Source organism: Glycine soja, chromosome 16 (genome assembly GCF_004193775.1).
Source record: "Glycine soja cultivar W05 chromosome 16, ASM419377v2, whole genome shotgun sequence".
Classification (NCBI taxonomy): domain Eukaryota; kingdom Viridiplantae; phylum Streptophyta; class Magnoliopsida; order Fabales; family Fabaceae; genus Glycine; species Glycine soja.
The window spans coordinates 29,026,990-29,048,384 of NC_041017.1; the positions used below are offsets into that span (position 1 = coordinate 29,026,990).

The following is a 21,395-nucleotide window of genomic DNA, read 5'->3' on the forward strand; positions in this document are numbered from 1 at the left end:
ATTAGATTATACAATTGGGCCTTGGTCTCAATCTCATAGCTATAAAATTGAGCTTGATGAAGAAAATGAGGACACAATGGAGGAGAAGAAAGGAAATCCGAGAAAGCATGGTAGGTCAAACGGTGAACGCTCTGTTGAACATCCAAATGATAAAATTGAAGGGAAGAAGATCAAATAGGCTGGAAATGAGAACAAAATCAATATAATTGGGCCCCAGCCTCAATCTCACAACTATACTACTGGGCCCCAGCCTCAATCTCACAGCTTCTGCTTCTAAAGCTGAACAATCAGATATGATGGTCCAAATGGATTGTATAATACTTTCTAAAGAACAAGAAGAAGTGGAAGTGATGGAGTGACCTTTGAAGAGAGGAAGGAGGCTGATAGTTCAACAAGGCAAGCTTTTCTTCATTTATATTGTGAAAAGTCTGTCTAGTATCCACCCTACCATCTGAATTCAGATTTCTTGAGAAAGAATGTCCCTTGCCATGAATGCCTCTAGAAATTAGGTGAGAAGCTTGCCTTGTCGAACTATCAGCCTCCTTCCTCTCTTCAAAGTTCAATCCATCCCTTCCACTCCTCCTTGTCCTTGAGGAAGTATAATACTTTCCATTTGGACAACCATAGTTGACTGTTGAGCTTTGGAAGCAGAAGCTGTGAGATTGAGGTTGGGGCCCAATAATATAGGTGTGAGGTTGAGACCCAAATATATTGATTTTGTTCTCATTTCCAGCCTATCTGATCTTCTTCCTTTCTATTTTATTATCTGGATGTTCAACAAAGGGTTCACCATTTGATCTACCATGCTTTCTTGAATTTCCTTTCTTCTCCTCTGTCGTGTTTTCATTTTCCTCATCAGAGTGCAATTCCTGAATGATCGATCCCCTCCTTTGTCTACTAGGCTTTGGAGCTTGACGCACAAGTAAACTAGATGGATGGATACCTGGGGTCGGATGCTCAAGGAACCCAAATGGATTCAAACCTGGGGTTGGATGCTCAAGGAACCAAGATAGATTCATACTAGGGGGAAAGAAAATCTAGTAGAACCACCAAAAGGACTAGACTCAAACATCCCTCCAAAAGGTCGGACGAAGAAAGGATCATTAAATGGGTCCCTACCCCCCAAAAAGCTTCAGATTAAACTCTTGGAGGTCCAAAGGAATCGAAGCCTCCAAAACCAACAAAAAGATCACCAAAATTGAAGAAAGGATCCCTGCCACCCTCAGGTCCTTGCATTTTGTCTCTTTAGATGCACTTTTCACTGAGAAGGAATATGAGAGTAGAGAGGGAGAAAACAAAAGTGGACGTGAAAGAATGATAGATTACTAGAGGCATTCATGGTTAGGGACATTCCCTCTAAAGAAATCTGAATTTAGGTGCTAGGGCGGATACTAGGTAGACTTTGTACAATTTAAATGAAGATGAACCTTTTAGCTTTGAAGAAGAATGGAAGGAAAAAGGTCAAAAGTATTTACCTGAATGGATTGGGAGTGTTGAAGCTAGTGGTAGTAATGGACAAGTTGAGCAGGCCAGGTGCAAAGGTTGGGTACTCCCTTCTCCGGAGCATAGTCATGTCGTGGGAACAATATCTGAAGCTAGAGATGAAGTTGGTTCTTCTTGGACACAGGAAAGGGTTAGGGAAATTCAAGTGAAAGGAATGCATATCATCCAAGAGTAGGGGCATGGATGAAACTAAAGCCCTAATGTGGCTCAGATACCTGACTCCCATTTAACTGTCTACCCACCCCTCTGCGGTCTTCATGTTAGTAACTAATAGTGTGTTTCTTCTTCCTTTTCCTTATAGCCCATCTGGGTAAATCGCTTATTCTAGTAGGCTCGCTTGTTTTGGCAGGCATATGTGAAGGATGGGTGTTAGGAAAGAAGTCCCACATCACTTGCCTAGGAATCAAGAATTGAAATGAGAAAGAAAATAAAAGATTTTATTGACTAGTAAGAAAAGAATAGAAAATAGGAGAGAAAACTCTCCTCTTAGGATTTCTCCATTCATAAAGAGTTAATACTCAATTTACAATGACAATAAATCTCTCTCTCCTATCCTTTTTTCCTTATTTATATCTAATAAACCTTTCTAACTAACTCATTAATAGTCTATCTCAACTAACTCCCTTCTCCTTATACCCTAACAATACATCTCTCCTAAAAATCAACCTTGTCCTCAAAGTTGAAATTTGAAAATTGGAATTGTACACTGAAATGACACATTTCCTCAAGTTTTCTCAATTGCCGGAAGACATCATCACCCATTGTGGCTTAGCTGGGAATGACCCACTGCCCTTGCATGTAGGGTTGAGTTTGGTGGCTTCAGTGGAGGTCAGGATGAAAGCAAATTCTGATTAATTTGGACCTCCATGAGTACTTCTGCAATCTTTTTTCACCTTTTCTCTATTAACATGTCATCAGCTTCACATGCATCCAAGTTTAGCAGTATAAATCTTATCACCTTGTTTGAACTCCAAGTTTCTGCTCCTCTTTTATGAATCTCATTTCTACAGCCCATTTGAGCATGACCAAATATGTAAAAAGTTGGACCTGCTTTGTAGAATTCCAAAAACTTCCCCTTCCTCTTTCTCATCCTTCAGAAATGAATCATTAACACTAACAAGATTTGCCTCTTTGGTGTCCCTCCATGGGGATTCAGCCGCTGACCACTTTATGCAAACTCAGGTCCGACAGCTTCGGTTGTGGTGGGGACAAGGGTGGACGCCGTATAACTTGAATCATCATGACTGCCTCTGTACAACCCTTCTGCCTTGCCTCATTGTGAGTTGTCATCCATAGACACAACAAAGTTTAATGCTAAAGGCTTACCTAACAAGTTGACATTCCAAGATTCCTACTCCATTGATGTTCCAACCACCTTCATGATCGAATTTTGGTCCAACATAATTTACGTTTCTTCTTAACAATCTTTTTATGGAAATCTGAATCTTGAAAAGAATGAGGCTTAGCTGCATCACCAGCTTCGATTTCCTTCTTGATCAACTTTGGTATAGGGTTATCAAGAAAATGGTTTTTGCAACCCATATTCTTCACTCTATTTTCCTTGTGTTTCTCCTTCTTGATCAAAGGATCAACTTCTTCCTTCATCATAACTTTTCCATTTGTTGTTTCTCTTGCTAATTTTGCTTCATCATTGTTGGTTTCTTCTCCACCACAAAGTGCATGGTTCTTGATTACTGAACCTTCTTTACTTCTATTTTTTGATTTTAAGAATTGCAATGGATCATCATCACACTCAAAACTGCTACCCTTCAAGTTAGTTCTCTGTTTTGTGCTTCCATCAAAGGTGGGTAGTTCCACCTTTCGTGTCCAAGAACTAGCCTTTGCTTCACTGCATTCAGAGCCACTTTCCTCCATGCTATTTATGTCTTGCTAAGTCGAATAAGGATCAATCACTTCATTCAATATCTTGCGCAACATGTGTTTCAACATCTGGTTCTCTCTTTCAAGAACTCTATGGAAGTCTCCCTTTTTTTTATGTGGGTTTTCGTCTCAATTTTGTCTTCTTGCTTCGAGATACTCAATCTTTTTTGATGTGGGTTATCATAGCGATCTACGAATCTTTTGATCGAAGCTGTGGAAAATGTAGAACCAATCTGAATCTAGGTTCTTTTGGCTCCAAATGTAGAACCAATGTGTCGCAACACCCTCCATGCTTATGAATGCATACTACAACTTATGGAATGAAGGAATTTCTTGTACCTCAGAATTTTTCAGCCGTAGCAATCCAACTGATTGGGTATATCCCCATGAATGCTAGAAGCTCCACCTTTTTAGACCAAATTTGTGCTTCCTCCATCTCTGACACTGGCTCTCCCTTGAAGAGATCTAGCAGGTCGGACCAATTATTAGGAACCAAGAATTGAAATGAAAAAGAAAAGAAAGAATTTTATTGACTAGTATGAAAAGAATAGAAAATAGGAGACAAAACTCTCCACCGAGGGTTTTTCCTTCGAAAGGATTTCTCGTTTCAGAAAGAGCTAATGCTCAATTTACAATGACAACAAATCTTTTTCCTTCTTTCTCTCTCTTATCCTTTTTCTCCTATTTATATCTAATAAATCCCTCTAACTAACTTGCTCATTAATAGTCTATCTTAACCAGCTCTCCCTTCTCCTTATATCCTAACATCGCTTGAATTCTCGGGGTGCAACTTATATATCTTGTTAAATATATGATTTGATATGATTGAATGTAAATAGGAAATTTAGGTATATCTATATATGTATGGATTTCATTATCCTTTGTTTCCTTAATTATCTTGTACCTATGATTATAAATAAATCACTATGAGTATGATAACACAACTTTTGTAAACACTTCAATATGGTATCAATAGATTAGGGTTCTTTACTCCCTTTCGCTTCTTGCACACAGCCCCGCTGTGAACAGTGCCACGCTCTCTGTCATTGTTTGGCAAAGCCATCGTTGCTCCTTTTTTGACGTGGGACCTCTGACCATCTTATCCCACCTTCGGTGACCGCAACAGTGCCTAGAGCACCCTCGGAAACTGTCACACGTGCTTCCACACACGATTCCTTTCTGGCACATGCATTTCATGCGCTTCCTCCATTTTGGCGTGTGACACTATTTTTTGGTGACCCATTCTCCGATGACCTCTTATAGTTCAACCACCAGGCTAGGCATCCCATTTGCCGTAAGTGTGGTAAGCCAATTCCTCAATGCCCTTTGTGATAGTCATTGGCATGCTGTCATGTGCATCCTCCAATATCAAGAATGCACTGGGTCGCAAACTATTTTATGAGGACAAAGGCAATTCCAAAATTCTGTTACTCTAATGCTGATTGGGCAGGATCACCATCAGATAGAAGATCTACCTCTGGCTATTGTGTTCTTGTTGGAGGTGACTTGATTTCATGGAGAAGCAAGAAGTAAAATGCAGTTGCTAGATCCAGTGTTGAAGCTGAATACCGTGCCATGGCTGCAGCTGCAAGTGAAATTACATGGTTACGACAACTTCTCTTGCAACAACAATTTGGAGACACCTAGGACACTAAGCTTATTTGTGATAATCAAGCTGCTCTTCACATTCATCCAATCTAGTCTTCCATGAATGGACTAAACACATAGAGATAGTTTGTCATTTTGTGAGAGAAAGTACTCTCAGGAGAAATCACCACTGTCTTTGTCAGCTCTAGTGACCAACTAATGGATGTGTTCACTAAATCTCTCAAGCAGTCTCGTATTGATTATATTTGTAACAAGCTTGGTGGATATGACATATATGCCCCAGTTTGAGGGGGAATGTTAAATATATGATTTGATATGATTGAATGTAAATAGGGAATTTGGGTATATCTGTTCAAATATGTAGGGATTTTCATTATCCTTTGTTTTCTTATTTATCTTGTACTACTACATATGATTATAAATAAATCAGTGTGCGTATGATAAAAACACAACTTCTGTAAACACTTTTATATATGTGTTGGACAATTTCACTTAATGTTAATTGATTTTAAGATGAAATCTAACATGGTATCAGAACCTTTCCTAGACCATTGATGGGCATCCTGTGTTTGTCATGTAGGGAGGGTGTTGAAAAAAACCACTTAAATTATGGTCACCCCTTGATATAGGGGTGTGTTGAAAGTCCTACATGATAGGTAGTCGTGTGAAAAGGGGGACATGTTGAAGTCCCGCGTTGACTAAAGATAGTGTTAAGATAGACTATATAGTTGGGGAACAATTGTTACCTTACAAACTGATTTTGTAGGGTTGAGTTAGGTTCATAGCTCACATTCTGACATTAGTTGTGGAATTTCGTTCTTATGCATGTCCATGAGGTTTGTTGAAGTAACAAGTTAAAAGCAGATTTTTTTTTCCATTTTAGGAAGAGAAATAATTTACCATTACTGAGGTCTATATATATTCTTAACCTTTTCTGTTATGCTAACATCAATTCTCATTATAATACCGTAATCTAACACTAGCATGCAAACCACCTCCAAATGATGTATGCAATAAGTTGAGTGTATTGTAGAGAGCCATTGATAACTCTTCTTTCTACACTTAAAAAGTTGGTAAGTTGTGGACTCCTTTCATTGACCAGTTTGTTTATACTTTTCAGTTTGATGATATAGGATCACATGGAACCAAAGTTGTAATATACAATTTGTGGTTGAATGATGAAGGGATATATGAATTGAGTTTTGATGATGATGCTGAGGTATGTTGTATTTCTTCACTGTTATATGAACTTTTTCCTTTGCAGGTTTGTTTTGGAAATGCATTTTGAGATATTCTTTATTGATGGAGGAAATATTCAAATATGTTGGTTAGTATTTCTTGAAAAATGGCAAGGTTTGAGTAGGAAAGGCATGTTCCAAAACAAATGGACAGAAAACCGTGTGACTAAGTACACAACGGATGCATGCTTATATAGGTGAATTACATTAATCTATCTAAATATAAATTCTTTAGGATTTACACATATATAGAGGATAATTTGTTTCTTCTAAATTAAAGATTATGTTTCTATAAATTGCTATTATTAATAAAATCAGAATATAATATTATGATTTTCAACCTCCCCCTCAAGCTGAAGCTATTAAGCTCTTAGCTTGTTACAAGTAAATATATTCCCAACAAATAAATAAAAACATAAACCAAGAGTTGAAGAATGGATCTACACCCATAACGCAGCTTCAGAAATGGTTTCCGGACATCAGACCAAATCATAGGCTCACGTGGGTCCTTCTATGGGGTCTCCCGCCGGTCGTGTGGAAACCATAATATATGCAGAAGGTGTTGGAGGATATCGGTGAGACGGTGGAGGTCGATGAGTACGTGGAGGAACACAAACGGATGGACGTAGCACGAATTCTCATCCGGACAAATCGGAGATTGGGCTTCCAGGAGAATGTCTGGACCACCATTACGGGGAGGATTATGAGCTCATTGTGGTGGAGGATACGAGCAGCATGGGCGCGCAAACGAAGAGCTACCGAAACAATAGCTGGTTCCCTCCATCACCAATTTCGACTCAGCCAAACACCTCAGTTTTCCCCGGCGACGAAACTCCTGGGCACAACTCCGGCACTGACGACAGCGACGGTGGCTTTGACGACATGGACGATGGTTTTCCTAACCACTGGAACAATCTCCGTTCGTCCCAAGCTCGCCGTGACCATTGGGTAAAATCCCTTGGTCGTTCCCCTTCGGACCGGTCCACCAATGACACGGATGACGAGGACCATTCCAAGGTGGTCAATGGAGGGAGATACCCAGGCGCCTCTTGTGGTGTGAGTTCCGAACCCCATAACGGTCACATTACCCACAATGGTAATGCTTTTATTACTAAGGGGGAAAGACAAAATTGGGCTAGCATGCAAATAGCAAAATCACCCGAGAAAATAAAAGGAGTAGAGGAGGGGCAGACGGGACAACTTTATATGGATAATATGGGAAGCTCAGACATAGTTACAGAGGGGAGGGGGACAAGGAGGAGGTTCGGCCTTTTGAGGATGACCAACCACATAGGACTGACATGCCTACATTGAAGAAATGCACAGTCAACTTACAATCTGGTCAACAAGATGTAATGGAAGATACAGGGGAAATGGGCCAGAAGCTAAAGGGCCCAATTAAGTCAGCCACAAAGGTATATGTTAGAAGAAAGGAGGTGCTGCTAAGTAATGGAAAGGCCCAATATCTTCAAGGACCAAGTGTGGAATCAGATCCAGTTCCAAAAACGGATTGCATGCCAACAATTCAAGGGGATAAAATAGAAAAGAAGTGTGCTTTAGTAAGAGAAATGGGCCTGAGTTTCGGGGGTGATGATATGAAGATCAAGGAGATTATGCTAGACATGGATAAAAGAGACAATATGGTGACAACTGAGATGGGAATTAAAAAACAGATAATATGATCATTCTTTCTTACAATTCTAGAGGTTTGGGGAGGGGGATTAAATGGACAGCTATTTGAAGGATCATCTCAAAACATAAGGTGGATATTGTTTGTATCCAAGAAACTAAAAAAGAGAGCTTTAATAAAGGAATATGTCAGTCCATATGGGGAGATTCATATGCATCTTGGGACAATGTCCCTTCAGTACAGGCTGCTGGTGGGTTACTATGTCTATGGAATAATTCTGTTTATGAGGTGGAAAGGAGGGAGAAAGGTAGAAACTTTCTAATGCTTGAAGGTAGGTGGCTTAATAATAATCAGAGGATGTTCCTCGTGAATGTTTATGCCCCTTGTGACCTTGCTAGGAAGAGAGTTCTTTGGGATGATCTGAAACAGCTTAGAGCTTCTAATCCCCCTGGTGCCTGGTGCTTTTTGGGGGATTTTAACAGTATTAGAAGCCAAGAGGAAAGAATTAGTTCCTCTAATCGAATTGCTGATCCCTCGGGTATCTCAGATTTCAACCAATGGATATCAGAGATGGAGCTCCAGGAGATTAAATGTGTTGGTAGTAGCTTCACCTGCATTAGGCCTAATGGAAGTGTGAAGAGCAGGCTTGATAGATTCCTGGTTTCAGACCAGTGGATGTCTAATTGGCCTGACAGCTGTCAACATGTCCTCCCAAGGGACTTTTCTGATCATTGCCCAACCATTTTGCAAACTAAGATGCTGGATTGGGGCCCTAAGCCTTTTAGGGTAGCTGATTGGTGGATACATCAAAAAGGTTATCAAAGAGTGGTGAGGGAGGCTTGGAGTAGTGCTCAGCAGGGGGGCTGGGGGGGAGTTGTTCTCAAAAATAAGCTGAAGTACTTGAAAGAGGTCATAAGGCAGTGGAGTAAAGATTATGGGTTCATAAATGATAAGGGGATTCACAAAATCCAGAAGAAGCTAAATGAAGTGGAGGATCTAGCATCTAATAGAAGTCTATCCGAGGATGAAATTAAGGCTAAGAGAGATTTGCAGCAAGAGTTGTGGGAGGCCTCAAATGCCTATGAATCTCTTTTAAGGCAGAAATCTAGAGCTAAGTGGTTAAAAGAAGGGGACAGAAACTCAGCTTATTTCCATAAAGTCATAAATTTCAGAAGACATTATAATGGTCTTCAAGGAATTCTCATTCATGGTGTATGGATCCAGAACCCAATGAAGTTAAGAATGAAGCTGTGAATTTTTTCCTCAACAGATTCACTGAACAACAGTTTTTCAGACCCACCCTTGATGGAGTACAATTCTCTTCAATTAACCAGAGGCAGAGGGAGGAATTGATTGCTCCTTTCTCGGATCATGAGATCAAAGAAGCAGTGTGGAGCTGTGGTGGGAACAAATGTCCTGGACCTGATGGATTTAACTTCAATTTCATTAAAGAATTTTGGGGAGTGTTGAAAACTGATTTCAGAAGATTTGTAGATGAATTTCATGTGCATGGAAGCTTCCCTAGAGGCAATAATGCTTCCTTTTTGGCTCTAATTCCCAAAGTTAAACACCCTTAGTCCTTTGATGATTACAGACCAATCTCCTTGATTGAGTGTATGTACAAGGTGATAGCTAAGTTATTAGCAAACAGATTGAGGCATGTTATATCTGTCCTTATTGATGAGAGACAGACAGCCTTCATCAAAGACAGACACATCCTTCATGGCATACTAATTCTCAATGAGGTGATTAAGGAAGCTTGTAGAAGCAAAAGGCCAGTTATGGTCTTCAAGGTGGATTTTGAAAAGGCCTATGACTCAGTCTCATGGGCTTTTGTCCCAAATGAAGACAATGGATTTCTGCCAGCCTCAATTCAGCAACCATATCAATTCTTGTTAATGGCATCCCTACAAAGGAGTTTGCTCCTACTAGAGGCTTGAGGCAAGGGGATCCTTTAGCCCCCTTGCTTTTCAACATAGTTGGAGAAGGCATCACAAGATTGATGAGGGAAGCAGTTTAGAAAAATTTATATAGAAGTTACATGGTTGGAAAGAAAAAGGAACCCACTAATATTTTGCAGTATGCAGATGACACAGTATTTGTGGGAGAGGCTGCTTGGGAGAATGTTGTTGTTTTGAAGGCTATGCTCAGAGGATTTGAATTGACCTCAGGTCTGAAGATTAATTATGCTAAAAGTCAGTTTGGGATTATAGGAGGTAGGGTCAATTGGGTAAGTCAGGCTGCCCAAATCCTGAACTGTAGGCAACTGGAAACCCCTTTCTGTTATTTGGGTATCCCTATTGGGGCTAAACCCTCAAGCAGGTTGGTGTGGGAGCCTCTGATCAGTAAATGAGAATCCAAATTATCCAAGTGGGCACAGAAGAATATATCCATGGCAGGGAAGGTGACTCTAATCAATTCGGTCCTCTATGCTTTACCAATATATCTCCTATCCTTCTTCAAAATTCCCCAAAAGGTAGCTCATAGATTGGTAGCATTGCAAAGAAACTTTTTGTGGGGGGGAGATAAGGACTAAAAGAAACTTCCCTGGGTAAAATGGGAGGTTATTTGCCTACCTAAGGATGAAGGAGGTTTGGGGATTAAAGAAATATCTAAATTCAATGAAGCTTTGCTGGGCTAATGGATATGGGCCTTAGCTTCTGACCAGCAGCAGTTATGGGCTAGAATCATTAACTCCAAATATGGAGGTTGGAAAGAGTTTCAGTTGGGCAGAGATAAAAGGGGATGTTCATATTGGTGGAGGGACCTGAGAAAGATTTATCATCAGTCTGACCACAACATCTTTCATCAAAACATGGCTTGGAAGGTTGGTGGGGGTGATAGAATTCATTTCTGGACAGACAGATGGTTAGGGGAAGAATGCACTCTTCAGCAAAAGTATAATCCACTTTTTATGATCAGTAGACAGCAACACAGTCTCATTTCAAAGATGGGGACCTTCTCTGAAGATAGTTGGAGATGGGACTTCAAGTGGAGGAGGAATCTATTTGACCATGAAAATGATTTGGCAGTGAACTTTATGGAGGATATTACTTCTATCTCTATTCAGAAATATGTGAAGGACACTATGATGTGGAAAGCGGAATCTAGTGGTGTGTATTCCACCAAGTCAGCTTATAGACTAATGCTGAACACCAATGCCCCAGGTTTAGATGTCAGGAATTTCAAATTAATATGGAAGATGGAAATCCCCCCATGGGCAGCAGTCTTCACTTGGAGGCTCCTCAAGGACAGGTTACCCACTAAGGGTAATTTATTAAGAAGAAATGTGCTTATCCAAGATGCTGGTTGCCCTCTCTGTGGTCAAGTGCAGGAGGAAGTGGGTCACCTCCTTTTTCATTGCAAAAGGACAATGCCCCTGTGGTGGGAATCCATGAGATGGATCCAGGCTGTAGGACCTCTTCCAGTTTCCCCAGCAAGCCATTTAGCACAATTTTGTGAAGGGTTTGGAGCTAATTTAAACCATAGCAGATGGTGTGGGTGGTGGGTGGCTCTAACTAGTACTATATGGCACCATAGGAATATCCTGATCTTTCAAGGAAACCCTTTTGATTCCTCTAAAGTCATGGAAGAGGCTATGTTTTTAGTTTGGTCTTGGCTAAAAGCTAGAGAGAAAGGCTTCAACACTAGTTTCAACCATTGGTCCTCCAACATATCGGAATCCTTTGGTTAACCTATGTAGAGATGTCTTTCCTGATGGGCTAGTTTGGGTTTTCTTTCGGGAGGCAGCACCAAAGGTGCTTTGTATTTCCTTTTCATTCAGTACCCCTTGTACTGCTTTGATTATTTCAATAATATATTATATTTTATGCCTTCCAAAAAAAAAAAACAAAGGGAGTGACAAGTTTTAGAGAAGTAGTGGGAAGCCTGTTAATGAGATAAACAAATGTAGTAAAAGCATAATCCCAAAATTGCAAAGGTAAAGATGCATGATGCAACAATGTGAGACCCAAATCAATTATATGTCTATTCTCTCTCTCAACCACACCATTCTGATGATTAGTGTGAGGATAGGTAAGTCTGGGAGAAATGCCAAAAGGGACTAGAAGTGTAGAAAAAGGGTCTATATTCACCTCCCCAAGACTGGAAACTTTTAATTTTGAGGTTAAGCTGTAGTTTAACCATGGACTTGAAAGTTTGAAAAATAGACATGGTTTCAGCTTTGGACTTTATAGGATATATCCAAGTATACCTAGAGAAAGCATCAATGAAAGAGACATAATATTTATAACCAGAATATGAGGTAATATGAGAAGGTCCCCACATAATATTTATAACCAGAATATGAGGTAATATGAGAAGGTCCCCACAAATCTGTAAAAATGAGCTCTAAAGGAGAATAAACAGAAGTAGAAGTATGAGAAAGTAATCTATGAGATTTACCCATACAACAAGAAGCATAAAATCTTGTGGAATTTTTATTTGATGAAGAAATATTACAATTAGTGAGAACAAGTTTCGTTACATGGTCAATAGGATGCCCTAGCATGCCAGAGATTAGCAATACTGAGAGAAGAAGAAACAAAATCAGACATTACAGTAAAACTATTATTATTAATAGTGAGAGCTGAACTAGGAGAGGCAACACTTGAAACAGCAGATGCACATCAGCAGTGAAGGACTATCTTTAAGCTTGAGATTATGAAAAGAGTAAAGTCCATCAACACCAACAACTCCTTTAAGAAGGATCTTATTGGTCTCCTGAGATTTTACAAGACACACATGAGGGTGAAATTTAAAGAAAACAAAGTTATCTTTGACAAATTGACTAACACTTTTAACAAATTTTTCGAAATTGAAGGAACATGTAGTAACTTGTAAAAGTTTAAAGGTTATGCCAACATCATTAGGAGATATAAATGATGAACCGATGTTAGAAATACTTAAACCTTCACCATTGCCTATGAATATCTGATTTGGTCCATCAAAGTGGATGAGTTGTTTAATATTTTGTGAGTCTCTAGTCACATGAAAACTGGCTCTAGAATTTGGAATCCAGATGGTACCAGCTTGTCCATTCCCTTGAAAGGTTGGCACTGGGTTGACTATGATTTGGACCAGGATTCTTAGAATTTGGATTAACCCAGGTGTTTGAGGTTCCGATTGAACCAATAGATATCAGATAGGCTGTAATGTAGTGGGATCAATGAAGGCTAAAGATTCATGAGGATGGAAGGTCACATCAGACTGAAAATGGCAAACATTAGCCGTGTGTCCAAATTTAAGACAGATTTGACATTGAAAATTTGCAAATCGTCCACCACCACGACCTCGGCTGGAGCTACCACCACCACGACCCACGCCATGGTCGGGAAAGGCACCACGACAACCACCACGACCATACGCACCGCGAGAACCTCCAGAATTACCAGTTTTATAGGCGTTTGGATACAAACAGCCTTGCGTGTAGTTTTTCGAAGTAGAGTTCATCACTTGCGCTTCTTTGTTGTAGCGCATGAGTTGAGTTTCATGTCCGTAGAGCAACGCTTCAATCTCTGCGAGAGACGGAGTTCGCTTTTTGCTTTCGATAACAGAAACCACCGACGTGTAATCTGAGGGCAGTCCTTCAAGTAACGCGTCAGCATATTCCTTGTGACGAATTGGGACACCAACACCAGCAAGTTCATCCATGAACCCTTTGATTTTTTGCAAGTACTCCTCAATTGTTTGCCGTCAAGAGTAACTGCTCTCATAGCAGTGCGGAGCTGTCGTGCTCGAGTTTTTGTGTGAAGGCTAAAATGCTCATGAATTTTATCCCAAACCTGATATGAATGATTTGAACCAAGAACACGCGACAATACTGATTTAGAAAGAGTTGACTGCAGCCATACCAAGAGTGTTTGATCTTGGACCTCCCAGGCTTCAAAATCAGGGTTGGTACGATCAACAACACGATCATCCTCTGTGAGATAATGAGAAGGAATAATCGGATAACCACGAAACGTTGCAATCTGTGTGATTTAATAACCGGTTCATCGTGTTGACGCCAGTGAAGATAGTTGGAATCATCAAGTTTTTCAGGCACAAAGTTGGGAAATGATTGAGGAACTGAACTGGAAGGAGTAGAAGCCATGAACACAAAACATTGGACCTTGCGAAGGAACTAGGAATTCGAAAAAATGGCTCTAGATACCATGTTGAACAAACTGAGAGAGAAGGAAGAGAAAACTTGTTGAACAAAAAGTTGATTTTATTGATTATCAAAGTTAATTACAGAAGGTTACAAAAGAAGTATAGATAGACCTCTGTTTTGTTGTTGTAACAGATTGTAACTAACTAACAGAACCTAACTAACTCTTAACTGATTCTAACCAACTCTAAGATAGGTGCTGTTAGCAAAAGCTAACAGCCCTTACAATTAGTTTATAGAACTGTTTTCACAGTTGATTGACAGCATATTCTAATGAGAAGAAACATCAGTGGTAGAGGTACTCATTCATTGGCAGAACCTACCAGCATGCAAAAGTAGATGGGAACCAGTAGCAACACTTAAGCAAATCTTTCTTCGCTCTACCTTGAGGACAAGGTGGTTCTTATAGGAGGTATTGATTGAAAGCAACTTCCTATTAAAAAGGTATATCTAAGAAGGATTAAGAAAATGGGCCTAGGCCTGGTATTATTTACCATGGTAGTTGAATCAAGGTGCAAATCATGAATTGGAATGGCCATTTTCCGAATTGCTAATTGAATTGTATCGTATCATGAATCTTAATGTGAATCTTAAGATTCACAGACAATAATAAAACATAACATATATATTAGACTAAGAAAATTGCAGATGAAAAATTGTGTTCTCCTGTGGAGAATTTTACATTAAATAGTGCTCATATAATTTGATTTCTACATCTGTGCATTAAATAGTCAAGTCAATCTGCAAAAAAATGCTATCCTATACCTGGAATAACTAATTAAGGAGATAATTACAGCTATATAATCATGTAAGATCTGTTGTTTTGAATGACCAACAAATCTGTGTCAATAATAACAAATATTCTGCTAATCAATTCCATTGACAATATATACATATTCATAAAAGACATATAGAAGCATAAATTCATGATTAATAACTAAAAAAATAACTTTAAGAGCAATTAACATAAAGAAACAAATACTATATATATATACACACATATTAACATTATGAAGTCAAATAACAAAATGTCTTATAAGCTTCAAAATAATTTTTATTAGTTTCCAAAAATCTTGATTTGAAATTATCTTTATTGATTATAAATTTATAATGATTCTTGATTTTATTTTTTATTTTTTTTCCTCTATATTTTGATTAAAAGAGATTGGAAAATCTTATGAATAAAAGGGTTCAATAGATAATTGACAGTCAAAAGTTGAAACACATCTTTGTCTTGGAACTAAAACAGAAAAGTGCCTAACATAAAAAAACCAAAGTACCTTGTCGTTTAGGTTTAGGGCTGTGAAGGGGGTCATCTCTCTTCTCGATCCACTAGCAGCAAATACAACCATGAGTGGAACAAAAGCTGTAGATCTACAGTGCTGTGTGATTTGCCTACCCCAATGGCCTTTTTTTTTTGGTGATTTTGGCTTAAAAAATTGCCACACCAGCTGTGGCTGCCTGGTGTGATGTGATGGCCCTTGGACGACAAGGTGTCCTGACCTGTGTCCCAAGAATCATGCGATTCAAAAACAAATTGTGATTCTTACAATTTCATACCAATTCGTGCGATTTGCTCTGTGATATAGGCACAAAAATGAGTTGTTCAATAATTCGTATTTCCAACTTCGTGACTCATATTATATTGTATTGTATGGATCGTATTGCAAATCATGATACTAACTACTATGATTGTTGTAACTAATAACTAACATTGGTTAGTTAGATTGGGACAAAGGGAATAAAAAATGGAATTGTATGGAGGATGGGGCAATAAAAAATTATTGGAAAAGTAGGAGAGTACAGGTCTCTCAAATTCTCTTATATCAATTTTATAAATTTCATTTTCACAATAAATTAGTCTCGGTTTTCTGCTAGTTGTAATTTCTCTATGATCTGCTTTCTACCATTCACTCGCTTTGAATTAGCAGAGGGGATATTAGAGATATAGTATTCTATTTGAGATTACGTTTTATTCTCTAATTTATTATTAGAAAGCAAGTAGGGATTTCATCCTTATTACTCATTTTTAGTGGATCCTATGTATTATGTAATCAATACTAATTCTATTTGCTTACTATAAATAAAGACTAAGTGTGGTCACATCCAAGACACATACTGTAAACCCTTTCAATACTATTGCTCGTAGTATGTTAAGTTTTCACTAGTTACACAAGTTTCAGGATTCAACGGTAAATTGGCGAGGATCTCAGCAACTCATGGTACCCTAGTAGAAATAGAGATAGGGTTTCAAGAGAGAAAGATCTGAAAAAAGGATTTTTGAAATTGATAAATGATTCATTGTTGAGAATGTATAGGTATTATTATAGACTACTAAGGACTGACTGCTGACTCAACCGTCAGTTACACTGTTACAACTAACTGAATATTAATAGACTATGAAAGAAATAACCTCTATTAGTTACAATTTCAACACGTTTTTTGTTCATTTGTTATTGTGAACTATTTTGTTACATCTTAGTCACCTATGTCAATGCTTACAAATTGCTTCGTACCAACTATCATATTTGGTCAATTTTCTGCTCCTGTCACAAGTCTTGTTTAAGATAATCAGTGCGGTTGGCTTATCTATTATAGTGTATATGATGTAGCAAGCACATTAGTGTATCTGTGATAGCAGTCATGATCTTCATTGGTCTTTTGCATAGGATATTATGCTGAGAGATGAGGCCAACCATGGAGCTGAGAAAAATTTGAGGAAAAAAACTGTTCAGCTTCAGTCACATATTTCTTACCGCCTTCGTTTTTCTTTACGGGTAATACTTTAGATTTCAATTGTATTTATTGTTTCCGTTTGCTAATTTTTATCTTGTTTTCTGATTGCTCCTTTAAATGTTTCAGGCATATGTTTCGATGTTGTACCTTAGAAAATTTTCTAACTTCTCAATCATACTAAGGGGGAAACTTGTGGATCAATTTAACATTGCGGACGATTTAATATATTCAAAAGTAATTCCATATAAGCCTCAGCTAGCCATGGCAACAAATGAGGTTAGATCCATGATGTGGAGTAGCAATTAAAAATTGTTGAAAGCAATTTTTTATATGGCACTTCCATGAAACTTGCTACATTTTCTGCATAGTATGGATATACATGAATATAAGTCTGCTTGACATAAAACCTGTTTGTGTGGATCTTATGCTCCAAGTATTAAATAAAGAAATTGTAATCAATAACCAGCAGAGTGGTTTTTATATGTTAAACTTGCAATATTTTATCTGATAATATTTTTTAAATTTTGATAAACCTCCTAATACTATAGTATGTAGAGAAGGACCAAGAAAAGAAGTAGCATAATGTCTCACACGGGTAAGGTGGAATTTTGGAGAATATTCATAGCTTAAGGAAGAGAAAGTAAGCTGTAATTAAGTATTCTACATGTGTAGCTACCCTCGTCTTTATATTACTAGGTTAAATATATACAAGCACATTGGGGAAGTCCGTATACATGGTAAAACCCTTTTATTCTTAACAATTCTTAACACTCTCCCTTAAGCTAGAGTATAAATAATCATGTTCAGCTTGTTTTAAATAAAATCATGCTTCACCCATTCAAAGCTTTTGCAAACCCATCTGCTATTTGGTCGCATGTCTTGACATAAGAGGTAGATATAAGATTCTATTGGACCTTCTCTCGAATGAAGTGACAATCTACCTCAACATGCTTTGTTCTTTCATGAAAGATTGAATTTGATATGATATATATGGTAGCTTGGTTGTCACACCACAGTTTCATAGGACAAATATTAGCAAATCCCATCTCCAAAATTTGTCACCCATATCAACTCCCAAATCTTTTGAGCCATAACCCTATGTTCTGCCTCTACACTAGATCTCGTCCAAGAGATCAAATTACCTCCAAGAAATACATAGTAGCATGTGGTAGATTTACGGACTGTAGGAGACATTGCCCAATCCACATCAGAGAAAGCCCCCACTTGCATATGTCCATGATCTTGATATACAATCCCCTGGTTTGGAGCTTTCTTCAAGTACTTAACAATGCGGATAAGTACCTCCCATTGTGTGTTAGCCGAAGAAGACATCAATTGACTTACAACTCTTACTAGAAAGGCAATATTAGGCTTGGTAACAGTGATAGTTCAACTTTCCCACCATTCATTTGTATCTCAGTGGATTAGAGAATGGAACTCCATCTACTATTAGCTTGACTCTTGACTCAATACGGGCTTCACGTGGTTTGACTCCCGCTAAACCAATCTTATTCAACAGGTCCAAAACATACTTTTTTTTTGTGATGGGAATATCCCTTTCTTTGAGTTGATAACTTCGATACCCAAGGAGTACTAAAAGGTCCCCAAGTCTTTAAGTTTGAAAATGAGTTTGGAGAATGTTAGAGATCTGATTTGATTTATTGTATATAGGGAAAGTTGGAAAGTATTGTATGGCTCATTTGTAGTGACTCTTATTCATAGTATGCTTAATTATTTTTCATTCTCTAATTGTAAATAAAATCAGCACATGTGGAATAACACACAATTCCTGTAAATCTTATACGGTATCTGGAAGTGTTTTAGGGTTTGATTCTCCGTCTTTCTTTCTCAAACAATGGGTGCCTTTTTCCCCAAGCACATAGTGCTCGTCTCAATGTTCCCACTAAACTTATTTGGCCGTTGCCATGCCATCTTTTCTCCATCACGACTCTGAGATTGGAGTTGTCGTACTCTAGTAACCCCTATGCCACTTGACCTACTGCCTGTTGTCGTTGGACGTGCTGCCCTTCATTGGTAGACACACCACCATACACCCTCTTTTTTCAGCGCGTGCATTTTTTCGACAAATCCACTTGTCGATGATTTCTCCCTAACACTCATCTACCTCTGACAACCGTTGCCATTGTTTGGCTGCCTTTTCGTGCTTCCAGTGACACCCCTTTGGATCTTGGCTTAGCAATGACATTTACGAACATACCTCTATTCCCATGTGAAAGCTGAGAGGATTAGTCGGTTAAAGTATCTGGGCAGCTATTGACCAACCATGGTTCTGTGGTTAAGGTCATGCCGACCACTTTGGCTATGGACATCCCTTCCGAAGGTCGAGCTTGTTGGAAGCAAATTGATGCCTCTTTGTGTAGCGTCCTTTGATTCTCTATTGCTCCCAACCTTCAACCTCAATAGTAGGCATTTCCAATTGGTGAGCCTTTAAACGGGCCACAAAGCCATTAGGGTTCATCTTGATAGTATAAACCCACTTGCAACGAATAGCTTGCTTCCTTGCAGGGTGGGAAATAAAATTCTAAATTTCATTTCTCAGGAGCCATCATATTCTCCTCCATTTCTTGTCTTGAGCCACCATGACTAAGGGCATCTGAAAGATATTTAGGGATAGAAATAGAATCTAGGTCAACAACAAAAGACTTAGAGGTGTGTGACAAATGAGCAAAAGACATTTGAAGAAATAGGATAAGTACATTTACAAATGTGACATCTGTTGAGTATTTGCAGAAGCTGGAGAGGTACTAATAGAGGTTGAGTATCCTCTGGTGGACCTTCAAGTGACATCTGTTTGGGATGACAAGAATGTCTACTCAAAGAACTGGAAATCTGTATCAAGAGGAGTCAGAGGAACAAAGTCGATAAGATTGTAATTTAAGAGAGAATCACCCGACTCATACATAGGCACAAAGGATTCAAACTCTACAAAAAATGAAAATCTTCAACAAAAGTCACATGCAAAAATGAGGTGTCAACCAAGGTCCGAAGGAAAGCAACAATACCCTTTATGGGTCCTAGAGTAACATGAGAACACACATTTCAATGACTTTGAGTCCAACTTGATTACTTGGGGACAACCATCATACACAAAACATGTTCAACCAAATATTTTATGGGGTAAGGGGAACAGAGATTGATAAGGAAAAAGGAAACAATGGGAATTTCAACATTTAATACAAAAGATGACATACAAAAAATTAATATGTAGCATTAAGGACTGCATCTATCCAAAAAAATTCTGAAGCTTTGTCACAAACAATAGGGCTCAGACAACCTCCATAAGATGACAATTTTTAAGCTAAACAACTCCATTTTGTTTTGGAGGGACAATGCAAGAAGATTGATGCAATATGCCATTTTCATTCATGAAAGTAGTAAATGGTGTATAAAAGTATTCTTTAGCATTATTGGTATGAAGAACATGTATATGACAACCAAAACTATTAGAGTATATTGTAAAGGTGAAGTTACTCAACTTCAACCTTGGTTAGTTAGTTTAGTTATTAAGTAGTTAAGCTAGTGCCAACTATCATTGAAACAACAGGACACTGTATACACCTAACTGTACTTCTTGATTAAGTGGGAAATAATATCAAGAGATCTTTTTCTTTGTTCTTATCTAGTTATTCTATTATGGTATCTAGAGCTCAATGACGATCCAGAGCTTCAAAGCAATCAACAATGGCTGAAACCAATTCTTCCACAACTTAATCCAATTTTGTTCCCTCCTCTTCCTCTCCCTCTTTCCATCCAATCCTCGAGAAACTTGATGATTCAAACTTTCTGCTATGGAGGCAACAAGTATAACTGGTGGTCAAATCTCATCGGCTTCAGAGATTTGTTGCAAATCCTTTGACTTCCGCAAAATTCTCACGAAGGCTGATTATGAAGCAAGAAATGAAAACCATGCATATTGTGTTTGGGAACGACAATATCAAGTCCTATTGACATGGCTTCAATCGATGCTCTCTTTGTCAATTTTATCTCGTGTTCTTGGAAATAATCACTTTTATCAAGTTCGGGAGAAAATTCATGAGTATTTCATAAACAAACCCGCAGGAAGGCTCGATAGCTTCAAACAGAGTTGCGCACAACGAATCTTGAAGATAACACCATGCTTGAGTTTCTCCTTCGCATCAAAACTTTAGTTGATGCTTTTGCCTCTGTTGGAGATCTGATATCACTCCAAGAACACATTGATGTGATTCTTGAAGAACTTCCACAAGATTATAGCTTTGTGATCACTGTCATCGAGAGCAAGTTTGAACCTTTCCTATCGAAGAGGTTGAAGCATTGCTACTTGCGCTTGAGTCTCAATTGCAAAAGTTTCGCAAGAAGCTTGCTAACTCGTTGGCGATTAACATCACCCAAGCTCCATTGACAAAGCCTAATTTCGGTCCGTCACAAGGTTTTGGCAACTACTCAGTGCCAAGCAAGGTTTCACATCAATCATTCTCTCCCTCCAACCAATCGTCTAGTCGAGTTATCTTCATCACCTCTTTTGATATCCCAACACAAGGCATAAGGAACTAGTCTTACATTACATGAAGAGTCTTCTGATTCATGTCCTTCTCCATTAGCTTCCCCTACGATGAATCCTTGTCCTTCATGACCTCCTCATGATGAT

General features: G+C 38.6%; 2 protein-coding genes across 2 annotated transcripts in view; both read left to right on the forward strand.

Annotated features, from left to right (window-relative positions):
- Positions 1 to 21,395, forward strand: part of LOC114390521 (protein MICRORCHIDIA 1-like) — a 44,577-nt gene that overhangs the window by 10,057 nt on the left and 13,125 nt on the right. Inside the window, exons 9-11 of the mRNA XM_028351268.1 lie at positions 6,113 to 6,211; positions 16,681 to 16,788; positions 16,874 to 17,023. Of these exons, the coding sequence (XP_028207069.1) occupies positions 6,113 to 6,211; positions 16,681 to 16,788; positions 16,874 to 17,023 (357 nt within the window). The remainder of the gene's footprint in view (positions 1 to 6,112; positions 6,212 to 16,680; positions 16,789 to 16,873; positions 17,024 to 21,395) is intronic.
- LOC114390522 lies at positions 6,222 to 14,856 on the forward strand. The gene is made up of 2 exons (XM_028351269.1): positions 6,222 to 12,124; positions 12,171 to 14,856. The coding sequence occupies exon 1, from the start codon at positions 8,182 to 8,184 to the stop codon at positions 9,112 to 9,114; it is 933 nt and encodes a 310-aa protein (XP_028207070.1). The 5' UTR covers positions 6,222 to 8,181; the 3' UTR covers positions 9,115 to 12,124; positions 12,171 to 14,856.

Excerpts from the sequence above, each read along its gene's own strand:
- LOC114390522 (XM_028351269.1), top strand. The coding sequence starts at position 8,182 with ATGCTTGAAGGTAGGTGGCTTAATAATAATCAGAGGATGTTCCTCGTG.